The following is a 16,421-nucleotide window of genomic DNA, read 5'->3' as shown; positions in this document are numbered from 1 at the left end:
GAACTTGGAGAGACATTAGGACTATCCGGCATTATCCTATACTATCTATTTCTTTGCAGAAGTAACCTATTGATAAATACATAACACGGTGAGGTTTTGTTGAATATTTTGAAATTTTATGAATTATTTACTTCTTGCAATGCTGAGTCGATTTGCAGGTAAAACTCTAAATAGAAATAGTCCTACTAATAGAATAAAATAAAAGTTATAGCTAGTTCATAGCCTGGCCTGACCATTTTCCTCGTCTTTTTACCGGCCTTTTTTGTCTTCCTTTTTTAACTTTTTAACTTCTAGGATCATATACAAAAAGGAAAACGCTGAAGTTTGTCAAAAGATGGATACATCTTTCTAGGGTATTTAGTTTTCTTGCCATCCAAGAGGTTTCATTTTGGATTAAAGCCTACTCAAGAAACGGGGAGGCCACAGAGATGGGCTTCGCTGACCTTCTGGAGGAGGTAAGTAGATCTACCTGGCTATCAATATATCGGTCATGTGCATGTAAGTCACATATTCTAATATAAGATGCCACTAGAATACAGCTTATCCCTCTCTCACCCCAAACCTTGACCCTTAAGGTACACAACACAACACACTTACTCAAGCTAAGATTTATAATAAACAGAATATACATTTTCAGGTGGGATGCCAGTTTCATCCAGTCAGGACAGAGAACCAAAATAAAAAAGATAATTTCGCTTCAATTTCATTTTGTAGAGATCCAGTTAAAATGTGCCTACTTGATGTTCTTGTTTTGTTCCATCACAATTATATGTATGAGTTCTATGTCCTGATTGGATGAAAAAGAGTTGGAGTGATGGGGAGACCCCTGTCTGTTTCTGAACAAACACTCTATACTGTATGTTGAGGTATTTAACACACATTATAACAAGATAATATCTACTTCAATACAATAAATAGATACAAATAGATCACACTGGATTAAACCCATATAAAGGCAAGGCAAGTATATTTGTATAGCGCATTTCAATGTAAGGCATTTCAAAGTGCTTTGTACAAAACATTAAGCATTAAGACAGAAACACAGCAAAATAAGTACATTATGAAAGGAGTTCAAAGGACATTTGAATATATATTAGTTTTTATTATATTTGAATATAATAAAAACAAGTATAAAACAGAAGAATAAAAAAGTGAAATTACAGTTAATGATAAACGTAATATCACTAAAAAAACAGAAAAGGTTTGTGCCTTTATAAAATAACTAAGGTCGCATTCATACCAGAGAGCTTTGCTGCGATTAAAACGAATCCTGCTGCGCATTGTCAGAAAGTGCGCTTCGTTTGGCAGGTGTGAAGGCTCATTCGAATCCTAATGCGCCGCAAATAACCGCATTTTACTCCGCCCAAAAACGTGGGTTTCGCTTCGCTTCGAATCGCACTTGACTACGATTCGGTGCAGGTGTGAATGCAATCCGCAGTAAATAAAGGAAATGAAGCAAACATAATGTGGCGGGTGAGGAGCTGAACACAGTTGGAGACAGAGAAGGCATATTTTACGCAGCGCAAAGATGTCCCGTTACTGTGGATAGACGTGAATGAGGAGACTGAAGCCCTGATCGAAATGAGGACGTGTACATTAATCAATTGCTTAAGAAAACACATAAAAACACTGCAGTGTATTATAGCCTACATAATATTCTGTCTGTCTGTGCGTGCCGTAAACATGGAGTGCTGTTACTGTGTGGGACTGGGGAGTTATATCAGTGCGCTCATGCCGCGCTGTGCTGCATGCCCAAAAGAACAGTGTGTGGCGGCTGCGTGCGTAGAGAGAGAGAGAGAGAGGGGGGGGGGGTCCCAGACGGCACGACACATGCACGTTATGAGTGTAATTTTATCACCATAGATTTCACTGTGTAGGCTATAGTTTATGAACGGAACACATTGATAAAGGTCCCCCCTGCTGCGTTTCCAATTGCTGCGAATGACAGTGTGAAGGCAAACCGCAGCCAATTAAATATGCAAAAATTCCCTTTCCCCGCCCATACGGATCTGAGTCTACCGAAGTATTAGGTGAGAATGTGACCTAAGGTCGCATTCATACCAGAGAGCTTTGCTGCGATTAAAACGAATCCTGCTGCGCATTGTCAGAAAGTGCGCTTCGTTTGGCAGGTGTGAAGGCTCATTCGAATCCTAATGCGCAGCAAATAACCGCATTTTAGGTCGCATTCATACCAGAGAGCTTTGCTGCGATTAAAACGAATCCTGCTGCGCATTGTCAGAAAGTGCGCTTCGTTTGGCAGGTGTGAAGGCTCATTCGAATCCTAATGCGCAGCAAATAACCGCATTTTACTCCTCCCAAAAACGTGGGTTTCGCTTCGCTTCGAATCGCACTTGACTACGATTCGGTGCAGGTGTGAATGCAATCCGCAGTAAATAAAGGAAATGAAGCAAACATAATGTGGCGGGTGAGGAGCTGAACACAGTTGGAGACGGAGAAGGAATATTTTACGCAGCGCAAAGATGTCCCGTTACTGTGGATAGACGTGGTCGAATAAGGAGACTGAAGCCCTGATCGAAATGAGGACGTGTACATTAATCAATTGCTTAAGAAAACACATAAAAACACTGCAGTGTATTATAGCCTACATAATATTCTGTCTGTCTGTCTGTCTGTCTGTCTGTGCGTGCCGTAAACATGGAGTGCTGTCACTGTGTGTGTGGGACTGGGGAGTTATATCAGTGCGCTCATGCAGCGCTGTGCCTCCATGCCCAAAAGAACAGTGTGTGTGGCGGCTGCGTGCGTAGAGAGAGAGAGAGGGGGGGGGGGGGGTCCCAGTCCCAGACGGCACGAAACATGCACGTTATGAGTGTAATTTTATCACCATAGTGATAAAATTCCAATTGCTGCGAATGACAGTGTGAAGGCAAACCGCAGCCAATTAAATATGCAAGAATTCCATGTCCCCGCCCATACGGATCTGAGTCTACCGAAGTATTAGGTGAGAATGCGACCTTACTCCGCCCAAAAACGTGGGTTTCGCTTCGCTTCGAATCGCACTTGACTACGATTCGGTGCAGGTGTGAATGCAATCCGCAGTAAATAAAGGAAATGAAGCAAACATAATGTGGCGGGTGAGGAGCTGAACACAGTTGGAGACGGTTAAGGCATATTTTACGCAGCGCAAAGATGTCCCGTTACTGTGGATAGACGTTGTCGAATAAGGAGACTGAAGCCCTGATCGAAATGAGGACGTGTACATTAATCAATTGCTTAAGAAAACACATAAAAACACTGCAGTGTATTATAGCCTACATAATATTCTGTCTGTCTGTCTGTGCGTGCCGTAAACATGGAGTGCTGTCACTGTGTGGGACTGGGGAGTTATATCAGTGCGCTCATGCAGCGCTGTGCCTCCATGCCCAAAAGAACAGTGTGTGGCGGCTGCGTGCGTAGAGAGAGAGAGAGAGAGGAGGGGGGGGGGGGGTCCCAGACGGCACGACACATGCACGTTATATGAGTGTAATTTTATCACCATAGATTTCACTGTGTAGGCTATAGTTTATGAATGGAACACATTGATAAAGGTCCCCTCTGCTGCGTTTCCAATTGCTGCGAATGACAGTGTGAAGGCAAACCCCAGCCAATTGAAAATGCAATAATCCCAATTCCCCGCCCATACGGATCTGAGTCTACCGAAGTATTAGGTGAGAATGTGACCTAAGACTTGCACCTGCTGCTGGGAAGTTTGTTACAGATATATGGTGCATAAAAAGTAAAAACTGAACGTTGATTCTGCATTTTTAGTTCTGATTCTGGGGACATAAAGTAGACATACAGTATGTCCCTGAGTCATCTCCATGGTTCATGATATAGCACAAGATCAGAAACATTTGGAGATCCTTGATAGCAAAATGTTTAAGAGTCACTGAGAGGATAGTGTGTCCAGAACAGGACACATGCGCACACACATTCCTTACAGTGAAAGAGTATCTCATTTGGTTACATACATTTGATAAGATGGCTCAAATGACACGCACATGCACACAGACACACACATGCACACAGACACACACATGCACATACACACACAGACACACACACACACACACACACACACACATTGTGCTCTAAAGAGCACAATCTAAAGAGCACAAGACCTTAGTGTATCTTTTTGGTTACATTCACTTGATAAGATGGCTTGAATCTCTCACACACACACACACACACACACACACACACACACACACACACACACACACACACACACACTGATATCAATCGATCGATCGATTGAATACTTAATAATTTCCAAAAAAGCACAGGAAAGTACAGTTCATCGAAACATTTAATGACAGGCAAATATACAATACTATGCAAAATAGTAAACAACAACAAGATATCTATCTATCTATCTATCTATCTATCTATCTATCTATCTATCTATCTATCTATCTATCTATCTATCTATCTATCTATCTATCTATCTATCTATCTATCTATCTATCTATCTATCCATCCATCCATCCATCCATCCATCCATCCATCCATCCATCCATCCATCCATCCATCCATCCATCCATCCATCCATCTATCTATCGGTATGTTTAGTATTTAAATACAGTACATGAACATAAGTATCCTCTATCTATCCTATCCTCTTGGCTAGATAGGGGGGTTCGGGCGGTTCCAGTGGATGCATGTGTGCCTGATCAGTATCCCAGGTCTGCTCATGGCCAGCCAGAACCTGCTCAACAACTTCACAGCCGGCATGCCAGGCCATCACTGCAATCTGCCAGTGAACTACACAAGCAAAGCTGCTGCTCAGAACTTCTCAATACCTGAGGTATTGTCAATTTCTCTGTCTGTCTGTCTGTCTGTCTGTCTGTCTGTCTGTCTGTCTGTCTGCCTGCCTGCCTGCCTGCCTGCCTGTCTGTCTGTCTGTCTGTCTGTCTGCCTGCCTGCCTGCCTGCCTGCCTGCCTGCCTGCCTGCCTGCCTGCCTGCCTGCCTGCCTGCCTGCCTGCCTGCCTGCCTGCCTGTCTGTGTGTGTGTCTGTCTCTCTCTCTCTCTCTCTCTCTCTCTCTCTCTCTCTCTCTCTCTCTCTCTCTCTCTCTCTCTCTCTCTCTCTCTCTCTCTCTCTCTCTCTCTCTCTCTCTCTCTCTCTCTATGATGTTGATGTCATACAACTGATGTGGTTCTTTGATTGCAGGTGGACGAGAGGCATTTGCTACGCGCCTTCATCCCAACCGATGGAACTGGAACCAAACTGGCCAAATGCAGGAGGTATTATGAAAGAAAGAAAATGGCAGCAAAGAACAGAACAGCTGTGTGTGTGTGTGTGTGTGTGTGTGTGTGTGTGTGTGTGTGTGTGTGTGTGTGTGTGTGTGTGTGTGTGTGTGTGTGTGTGTGTGAAAGACACATGACATTTTAGAGGTCATTATTTCATAAATCATCAATCTTCTGTCTTGACGAGGTACGTGGAGCCACAGTGGTATCTGTTGAGCAACAACAGCCAGCTTGCTGTGAACGACACTCAACCAGAGACAGAGGACTGCACAGAGGGCTGGACATACGAGCGCACAGAGTTCCTAACCACCATCGTCTCAGAGGTACAGTTCTAACTTCTACAGAGACACGGCTTTCCCCTGAAGGGAAATGCACTTGAATATGCTCTGACATTTAGGGCATATTCTAGAGTCTAAATAAAGTGATGAGCAGTGTTGTTTTTGGCAGCAAATTTTGATTTTAGTTTTAGTCGTAGTCTCTGGAGTAGTTTTCATTTAGTTTCAGTCTAATTTTAGTCACCTGGAATGTTTTAGTGTTAGTCTAGTTTTAGTCGTCTAAATATACAGTTGATTTAGTCGAACAAAATGTATTTTGGTGGGCCTTGATGCCGTCGTAATGACAGTTTTTTTCCACTTGCTGAAAATAGCCATCCCTGATGAGCAGAGCGCTCACGTACTGCTACTAACTAATGTCTATTACAACTGCTGCTATTACAGACTGCTGCATGGGCGAGCGATGGCGCTTTGGCATGGGGGGTCAGATCAACATATGAATTCTGTACTGGCCATATAAGGAGCATGTCTTGAGTGTACAGGATATGATGAGGCCAGATCAACATAAGGAATGTCAGGACAGGTCAGCCCCATATGGAGATCTAAGGGTGGCAGCGGGGACAGTGTCTTGAGCGTACAGGGTTTGATGAGGTCAGATCAACATATGGAATGTCAGAACAGGTCAGCTCCATATGGCAGTGTCTTGAGTGTACAGGGTTTGTCTGTCTGACTGTCTGTCCCTGTCTCTCTGTCTGTCTGACTGTCTGTCCCTGTCTGTCTGACTGTCTGTCCCTGTCTCTCTGTCTGTCTGACTGTCTGTCCCTGTCTCTCTGTCTGTCTGACTGTCTGTCCCTGTCTCTCTGTCTGACTGTCTGTCCCTGTCTCTCTGTCTGTCTGTCTGACTGTCTGTCCCTGTCTGTCTGACTGTCTGTCCCTGTCTCTCTGTCTGTCTGACTGTCTCTCCCTGTCTCTCTGTCTATTCTAGTGGGATCTGGTGTGCACGCTGCGTCCTCTGAAGCAGATGAGTCAGACCATCTACATGGGCGGAGTCTTAACGGGAGCCATCATCTTTGGAGGCCTTTCTGACAGGTGTCATACGCACACACACACACGCACACACACACTCACGCGCGCACGCACACACACACACACACACACACTACAAACTCACAACGCATTGTTATTTTCATTATTTCAAAATATTACAAAATGCCCATACAGTAGATCAAGTGCAGCGCAAAAATAGGGCCTTTTGTATCCTCACCACAACCATCCACTCACACCTTTTCTGTTCTCTTAAGTCTTGACTCCGCTACTCTTTAGAGCTGTCATGATTATAAAATTGGACTTGACTACTAATTTTCATAAAAATACTTGTGATTAATTCATTAATGTATTGTTTGGCTTTAACAAAAATCGCACATGGGAAAGAACTAACTTAAATGTGCAAAGAAAGGACACACTGAATGTGTATAAATAAGTAAATAAAATATAATATAAATAAATAAATACAAAAAAAGAAAAAGAAAAAAGAAAAGACATTCTTTTGCAATTAGGCATACAACTCTTTTCTATTTATTTACCTCCCCAGCTCTTTGGGTCGCCACGTTGGAGACAAGACAAGCTCTTTGAGTCTCAAAACAAGGTTGTTGTTTGGGTTAAATGTCAGCCAGTTGATGAAAATGTCAGTGGTCAGAAACAAAAGGCTTTCTGGTGCGAGGAGACACGACAGCGAGGTCTTTATACTGTAACAACCTCTTTGTCCGGCAACCACGCATGCATCACCCACTAGCCTCGGTCCCAGGCTTACTTATCTGCGAAAAGAAAAAGCTATCGGCGGTTGTATCCTCCGGAATATCCGACAGATGTACAGTATTTCCCCCGGATACGATATTTTCCCGACCAATCACAACACTTGTTTCATTCGCGGAGAATGTAAACTGATTTGTAAAGCATCAACGTCATTTATCCTTTGGCGATCACCCACTGGTTATACTGCGGCTTTATACATAGCCACATGTAGGTAAGACATGACCTTTGACACAATCCTGTTTCTGGTTTGACCAGAAGGCCTGAGCAAGCAGGCATATGGCTCTATTAGCTCAATAGTAAAGATTTTAGCAATTATGCAGGAGTCAAGAGAACTGTGTTCAACTCTGGGGTCGAAGAGGAAAGTTACACCGTTAGCAAGGAATCAGTAGCATAGCTACATAAACAATACCCCATAACTCAGTTTGACTGTAACCAGTAAGCAGGTTACAGTCTTAAGTCTGTGAAAGATGGATTAGCATTCTCCAGATTTCTTTCTTTGTTTTTTCCACATGCAAATATACAGTAGGGCTTGTTCCCATTTGGGTGATTTATTACTGCTTAGTAGAGCTTTAAGACTCTTTGCTTTAAAGCAGAAATAACATTTTAAAACTGTTTTTAATATTTAATATCATATTGTCTATGTCCCTCAAACATTTCTTTTTTTTATGATCAGTACTTTATTTGATTTTTACTTTTTACAAATAAACAGAAAAATCTAACACAAGCAACAACAACAGAATACGTATGCATGGACATTATGTATGAGCACAAATACATAATATAAAACAAGGATAGACAAAGTTATTACTTGCGCAAGCAGAGCGCGCAAGTAATACTTTCGCCCGGTCTCCTTCGTCGTGACAGCTGTTCCGCCATTCGAGGCTTACGCAGAAAAACATCAAATCTGTGCCTGTGTTGCTGGACCAAATGACCACAAATGACCATATTTCCTACGTCATCATTTAGAGCTAGTCATACGTATACTATATACATAATCAGTAAAAAATAAAATAGCAAATTGTGCCTGATCTGCTGGGACCAGAGTACGTGGTGTGTATGTGTATGACTAGCTCTTAATGATGACGTAAGAAATATGGTCATTTGTGGTCATTTGGTCCAGCAACACAGGCACAGATTTTATGTTTTTCTGCGTAAGCCTCAAATGGCGGAACAGCTGTCACGGTTTTTGGCGCAAAGTAACCACAGTATACCGCTAATCAACTTACAACTACACACTTTATACAGTATAGAGTATAGAGTGTATACGTATATAGTATATGCCTATATACTATATATATTATACTATATATATTTCTTACGTCATCATTTAGAGCTAGTCATACACATACACACCACGTACTCTGGTCCCAGCAGATCAGGCACAATTTGCTATTTTATTTTTTACTGATTATGTATATAGTATACGTATGACTAGCTCTAAATGATGACGTAAGAAATATGGTCATTTGGTCCAGCAACACAGGCACAGATTTGATGTTTTTCTGCGTAAGCATCAAATGGCGGAACAGCTGTCACGGTTTTTGGCGCAAAGTAACCACAGTATACCGCTAATCTACTTACAACTACACACTTTATACAGTATAGAGTATAGAGTATATATGTATACGTATATAGTATATGCCTATATACTATATATATTATATATATTTCTTACTTTGTTAATACAATAATTATACTGTATAATATATTTTAATTCAGTTCATATACTTTTTTTTCTAAGTGTTTACATGCATAAAGTAGTAGGTAGTAAATAGTTACACCTAATAATTAGACATTTCAAATGTTCCTTCACAGAGATATTGAGATTCCACCGTTTACAGAAAAATTATACTGTATAACATATTTTAATTCAGTTTATATACCTTTTTTTTCAACACATATAAATGATTTATTTGTCTCTGAAAAACTAAAAAGGGATCCAGAATATATCTACAACGATAAAACAGTATTTCTTATATAGATAGAAACTTGAATCATACTTAATAATACTAGATGTTTATATGTATAAAGTAGGTAGCAAATAGTTACATCTAAACATTAATCATTTCAAACGTTCCTTCACAGAGATACTGAGATTTGACATTTTACAGCGGTCGAAAGGACTTGCGCGCTCTGCTTGCGCACTAGTTGGCCATTTATGGCCTACTAGTGTGCAACAAGCAAGTATGCACTCGACAGAGTGCAGTTCTAGTTTCTAACGGTTTGAGCCTCAATCACCACTCTGATATAACCAGTCCATGTCATTTTTATCTGGACTTTGAAAGCAGTTTTAGCCGCAGTACCACAATGTCCTGAGGTGGTGGGGGCGCTGATATGGTACAGGGCACGTACGGGCTGATGAAATATGGAGATACAAGGTTTCTGTCCAACAGCGTCAATTTACTATATGAGTCTGGACAGACGTAAACGGCAACTGGTTGATCGAGGCATACAACGGCATTGCAGTATTACTAGTTTAGTAGTTTTCAGTGTGAAAACTAAATTTAAATTGTGGACCAAGATCTGTGGCTGTGTGACTCTATCATGGCTGGAATGCAAGTGTTCCTTTTTAGTCAAAAGTACAGATCACAGCTGTTATCACACGGTATGAGAATTAACGGCACAGCAGCAGACTTTAAAAACAAAATGGAGAACACCAACAGCTGGGCGAATGCATAGGCAGTGATACTGCCTATATGTGCGCATGCACGTGTGTGCTTGCGTGCATGCATGTATGATAATTATTAAAGAAAAAGTGCCTCTCTGGGCACAGGTCTCCACCAGGCCAGGTCAGGTTGTGGCCTCCTGGTGGCGCTATATTAGGCCAATGTGAAAAGGCTGCTATTTCTTCTCACGCCTTTGATGGCAATTGGATGCTTTGAGGCATTTTGTTCCAAAAACGTGTTTTGCACAAATCCACCTGTTGGTGGCGCTATAACAGCCCAATGTGAAAAGTAGGAAAGTGCCTGAAAAGATTAACATAATTCATGTTCATGATTTGAGGTTTTTGTTCGAAACGGGCCAATCCCGCAAACTTTTAGGATTAGGATGGAATATGAAATATCGGACAGATCCGTCTTGAGCACATGACTATAGAGATACTGTAACAATTTGCGGGATTTTTGGACAGAATCTGGAGGAGTAATATAAAAAAATGTGTTTTACAAAAGTCGGCCTCCTGGTGGTGCTATGAAAGGCAGCTGTGAAAAATGCAGGTCAAAGGTTTTTCCTTGGCCTCTACGGAGTGTGCCTGCAAGCAGATTGGTGCAGTTATATAGGTAAAGATGTGTAAATCTGCCTCATGGTGGCGCTATAACAAGCCGTTCTACAAAGGTTTTGAGGCTCATCTTGGTGTTAGTAGAGCAAAAAACATATTCATTGCACATTAATGTCTCTAATAGTTTCTCACTCTCTATTTTCCAGGTATGGTAGGAAGGCAATCCTAATTTGGTCATACTTCCAGTTGGCTACATTGGGCTGTTTCACAGCTCTGTCTCAGTCCTACACCACCTTCTGTGTCCTTCGCTTCCTCACTGGAATGTCTGTGTCTGGGGTCATCCTCAATGCTGTGTCTCTAAGTAAACATATATAGGGTATCTTTACAAACACACGCCTCATGCATGCACGCACGCACGCACACACACACACACACACACACACATACACACACACTATACTCTATCTAAATCCCATCTAAATCTGTGACTCTTTTAATCTTAGCATCTTGCTCTCTCTCTCTCTCTCTCTCTCTCTCTCTCTCTCTCTCTCAGAGGTGGAGTGGATTCCTACCAAGTCACGGACCCTGGTGGGGACTCTGACCTCATTTTTCTTCACCTTCGGTCAGATGATCTTGGCTGGGATCGCCTCCAGTCTGAGGGACTGGAGGAAGCTGCAGGTGGCAGTGTGTGCACCCTACTACCTCTTCTTCGCCTGGAGCTGGTCAGTCCATGGCTATTCAGTCCAACTCATTTACAGACAACAATTCAATGATCCTATACAAGTGCTTTGCGGCTAGAGTTTACAGTAACATTGGTTTATGTGAAGGGAAGGCGATGTCAAGGCCCAGGGAACGTCACCACGAATACAATTCACCTAGATATTTAGGTCAAGGGATTTTTAGGATGATTGATTTACTGCAATATTGCAATACGTGATTACATTTATGCTACACGGGGTGTTCACTTTATTTTAGATTATCTTGCTGAAAAAAGCAAGATGTTTTTCAAATATCCATTACAGAACCAGTGCAAAATGTCATATTCAAGACAAGTGGTGGGTCACAAAGATCATGTAGTCTGAGAATAACATTGATTGAGCTTCCATCTGACATTGAGAGTCATTTCTGATTGACCAGGTGGTACTCGGAGTCAGCTCGTTGGTTGGTTCTGAATCGCCGTTCGGAGGAAGCTCTGGCGACCCTGCATAGAGTGGCCAGGCTGAACGGAAAACCAGAGATGGTGGAAAAGATTACACTGGAGGTAACCTGTCAACCTGTCACATGCACTGAGCTTGTATCTTGTATGACTTATTTCCCCCCTGATTAGATCAAATTGGTATCCCGGCCTGTAAATGTATTTTCTGTTTACTTGGAGAAGCAGTATTATGTATTTTGCCTGCTATCAGAATATAGAGCAAATGACCACATATTGTAACAACAAAACCGTTTACTGCACTTACATAATAAATAATGACACAAGTTTGTGTGTGTGTGTGTGTGTGTGTGTGTGTGTGTGTGTGTGTGTGTGTGTGTGTGTGTGTGTGTGTGCGTGCGTAGGTCCTAGAGTCCCATATGTATAAAGAGATAGAGTCCAGTAAGCAGACCTATACAGCGTATGACTTGTTGAAGACCAAACAAATGAGACGGATATCAATCTGCCTGGTAGCTGTATGGTGAGAAAACAATGGCATATATTTTAGGACATACAATTTTGTTGGTTTGCTCAGTCTATGGTAATGCTGTATGATCATTTACCTTCGAAATATACAAAAATGCGCAAAATATACATTATATTCTATAATTCTACTCTGTATTGGAGAAATGTGAGAAAGGTGATTTTAAAGGAGAATGCATTATGTTTAGCATCTAAACGCATTCAGGAAATGCTATCTGATATCCAGGAATTCACTTAGTGGAAACAGGAAATTGCATACATTATCCAAGAGATAGAATAGTTGAGTAGTTTTTCTTTTCTTTATTGATTAGTTTTTTATTACTATGAAGTACTTTTAAGCTGGAACTAGTATGCGCAGCTGTATGAGTTTCTTCTTTATTGCCTATAGGTTTTCTACCAGTTTTGCATATTATGGTCTGGCTATGGACCTACAGAAGTTTGGGGTAAGTGCTTCAGATATTTTTCATTTGTATTTGTCAATATCCATCCATCCATCCATCCATCCATCTTCAACCGCTATTTGTCAATATCTAAAACACAATTCAATTCCAATTCAAAATCCAAGACTAAACAGGAAGTTCAGGAACCTCCATTTTTGCTGCATACCATGTAGCATATTTAGGCATTTGAGACCAACCTACACAGGGACCATGAGTTGTCCCTGACTTGCAGGGACGATGTAAGTCAGGAACGATGCAAGTTGAGAATGCATTATTGTAGTGATACGCATAAAATATGGATGTTAATGGCTCATCATGGATTTGTTCAGCATGACAATATCTTAAGGTGTGGTATGAATAAAAAATGAGCGAGGTGGTGGAGTTAGTTGCTTTAGGCCAGGGGTTCTCAACGTTTTTGGCCGGGGCTAGGTGATTTCCTCCTGACAGCAACGAATAATAATGCAATCCCATTGTCTCATTTGGCAGGTGAACATCTACCTCATGCAGATCATCTTTGGTGCTGTGGACTTTCCTGCCAAGCTGTATGCACTGGGCATGCTCACTTTCTGCGGGCGACGAGTTACCCAGGCAACCTGCCTAATCTTCTCTGCCATCATCATCTTCGCCAACATCTTTGTTCCTTCAAGTTAGAAACACACATGCACATACCGCACGCACGCATATGCGCGCACGCACACACACACACACACGCACGCAATATTAAAGGTGCATGCATCGCGATGTGACACATTATGAGCTTGTAGATCGTCTATTTTCTCGTCTTTTTTGGTACTTTAAGCATTTTGATACCAATACTTTTGCACTTCTCAAGTATTCATTTTTTTCCCCTTTTTACTTGGGAAGACTTTTACTGTACTTGTAACAGAGTATGTGTGAGCCACAAGTTGTGCATAATGTGTTCTCCTCTTCTCCTCTGCAGACATGCAGACCGCCAGGACAGCGATGGCCTGTATAGGGAAAGCTTTCACCTCTGCCTCCTTCACCTGCGTGTATCTCTACACTGGGGAGCTGTACCCTACTGTTATCAGGTACATCTCATGTGTGCAGTATGTAGGGGCTACCTGAGGGGCAAAAGTAGAATGAATGAAACAAAGAAAGAAAGAAAGATACCCAAGATGTGATGAGAGGATGAAGTGGAACTGTTTGATACATTGCCTCTTCTATTTTATATTTCTAGACAGACAGGGATGGGGTTTGTGTCGACCATGTCACGGATTGGCAGTATGGCAGCTCCTGCTGTGCTCATATTGGATGAGGTATGACTGTAACTACAGTAACTATAGCACACACTGACTAATTCATATCACCTGGCAAACTTTCCATAATAATTCTTTCTCCCGCAGGTGTTCCCATCACTTCCCAGTGTGGTGTATGGCGGGGCTGCAATGATAGCTGGGGTATTCGCCTGTTTCCTGCCGGAGACTCTGGATATCCCCCTCCCTGACACCATAGAAGATGTGGAGGAGAGATGGTATGCTGTTAGCGTTAGCATTATCTCATCATGTAAAATGAGTATTATTGCGACCGCTGGTACATTTCTCATTTCTCAGTTAGTTAGTTAAATAGTCACGCCCAGGCATGACCATATATGGCCATGCATCGTGACATCACATCACATCATCATGAGATCCCTGATGTCATCAATATTAAGCCCATATATGGAGACCCCTGATGCCATCAATATTGACCAGCAACTCTACATCTGACCTCAAACCCTCAAGGCCTATTCATAGTCTGGATTTTCGGTGGTGAGGTGACCACCGGAGCTGTAATAACGTGGTGCGGTGGTGAGGTGACCACCGGAGCTGTAATAACGTGGTGCGGTGGTGAGGTGACCACCAGAGCTGTAATAACGTGGTGCGGTGGTGAGGTGACCACCGGAGCTGTAATAACGTGGTGCGGTGGTGAGGTGACCACCGGAGCTGTAATAACATGGTGCGGTGGTGAGGTGACCACCAGAGCTGTAATAACGTGGTGTGGTGGTGAGGTGACCACCAGAGCTGTAATAACGTGGTGCGGTGGTGAGGTGACCACCAGAGCTGTAATAACGTGGTGCGGTGGTGAGGTGACCACCAGAGCTGTAATAACGTGGTGCGGTGGTGAGGTGACCACCGGAGCTGTAATAACGTGGTGCGGTGGTGAGGTGACCACCAGAGCTGTAATAACGTGGTGCGGTGGTGAGGTGACCACCGGAGCTGTAATAACGTGGTGCGGTGTTGACCACCAGAGCTGTAATAACGTGGTGCGGTGGTGAGGTGACCACCAGAGCTGTAATAACGTGGTGCGGTGGTGAGGTGACCACCGGAGCTGTAATAACGTGGTGCGGTGGTGAGTGAAAACAGAGAGAAGGGCTGGGGAGAGCGATGGCTTGTTCTTCACCGTGGCTCCGTGACGTCATGTTGTAGTTGCGGTGGTCATCAAACCCTGTACACTCAAGACACTGCCCCCGCTGCCACCCTTAGATCTCCATACATGGAGCTGACCTGTTCTGACATTTCATAATGTTGATCTGACCTGAATGTGAATTCCAGGAGGTTTCATGGAAAGGTTTACCCAGTGTGTCTTCTAGCCTACTTTGGTGGATCAGCTGTGTAATAACGTCTGTCTGTCTGTCTGTCTGTCTGACTGACTGTAGGTCCAATACAAAACCAGACGATTGGCAGCAGCAAGGCGAGGTCCTGAAGGAGGGTGTGGTTTCCAAAGAGGATGGCGTTACTAAGGAGAGCGTGGCCATGAAAGACTTGAAGGATGGAGAAGGGACTGGACTCAATGCACTCTGACCAATCAGAAGCACTTCCCATACAAAATAAGAATGGAATTCTGCACTGGCTGATTATGTCTGCGAGTCAATCAGTTAAAATGAACATTTGGGGAATATAAGAGATCATATGTAAACAGGATTACATTAATATGATTATAATTACAGTTATGAACTCTGAACTCAGTGCTATGTCCAACCTATACTGCCAGGCAGTATGGTAACTGGTCTGGATTACAGTTAATTGTAATGGTTACTGAAACATAAAACTTCTTTTAGAATGCATATGTCACTTGATACTGTTAGCAGTTGATTGTTTATTACATTATCAAGTACTGGTATGTTGATAAAAAAAAGCACAGGTCTCCATCTGCAAGGGGGCATAAAGCTAATACAAGTTGCTCTTTAAACGGAACACTAAAGAAGTTGGTTAGGAAAGAAATAACACACTCTGACAAAAAATGATTTGAAGAATATTTTTTATTTTATGTAAAAATATTGATTTTGGTCTGCTTTTGCCTTTTTTATATTAATTGAAAATAATTGGCCTTCATAATTTTGTTTCTCCCTAATTTACATTACAAATATACCTTCTGTTCTTTTGCTTGCAATGATAGGGTGATGTGATGCTTGATTTCAACTTCACATTTCACACCAACATCTATACCAATGCCATCCTACCATCTACAGACTACACTACAGCTACACTGTATGGATGCTTTCCCCCTGACATCCCCTTGCTTTCTATACATCAGTCCCAGTCTGAAGTATAGAAAGTATAGCAAGTATCCGGCTCATACGTGAGGTTGGGATTTTCAGGAGGTTGTTGGTGGTTGATTTGTAATTGGATATCTATTTTATACTATTAGGTACATATTGACATTAGAAAACATCATTTGAATATGAACAGCTAAATCTAACTGATAGCAGAGCCCATTGACTATACTTGTTTTCCTTTAAAATTCCACTTGGTAAGAGAAC

At 42.2% G+C, this 16,421-nt stretch overlaps 1 protein-coding gene across 1 annotated transcript; it reads left to right on the top strand.

The window, feature by feature from the left end:
• Nucleotides 1–428: 428 nt before the first annotated feature.
• On the top strand, nucleotides 429–15,807 carry oatx (organic anion transporter X; the record flags this gene model as incomplete). The annotated part of the gene is made up of 15 exons (XM_083772771.1): nucleotides 429–455; nucleotides 4,628–4,804; nucleotides 5,169–5,242; nucleotides 5,433–5,568; nucleotides 6,503–6,606; nucleotides 10,753–10,907; nucleotides 11,100–11,268; nucleotides 11,684–11,807; nucleotides 12,104–12,219; nucleotides 12,610–12,664; nucleotides 13,148–13,307; nucleotides 13,602–13,710; nucleotides 13,860–13,938; nucleotides 14,026–14,153; nucleotides 15,318–15,807. The coding sequence occupies 15 exons, from the start codon at nucleotides 429–431 to the stop codon at nucleotides 15,460–15,462; spliced, it is 1,758 nt and encodes a 585-aa protein (XP_083628897.1). The 3' UTR covers nucleotides 15,463–15,807.
• Nucleotides 15,808–16,421: the final 614 nt, after the last annotated feature.

Source organism: Protomyctophum parallelum, assembly GCF_964188405.1.
Source record: "Protomyctophum parallelum genome assembly, chromosome: 1".
Taxonomy (NCBI): domain Eukaryota; kingdom Metazoa; phylum Chordata; class Actinopteri; order Myctophiformes; family Myctophidae; genus Protomyctophum; species Protomyctophum parallelum.
This window is presented reverse-complemented; position numbering and strand designations above follow the sequence as displayed.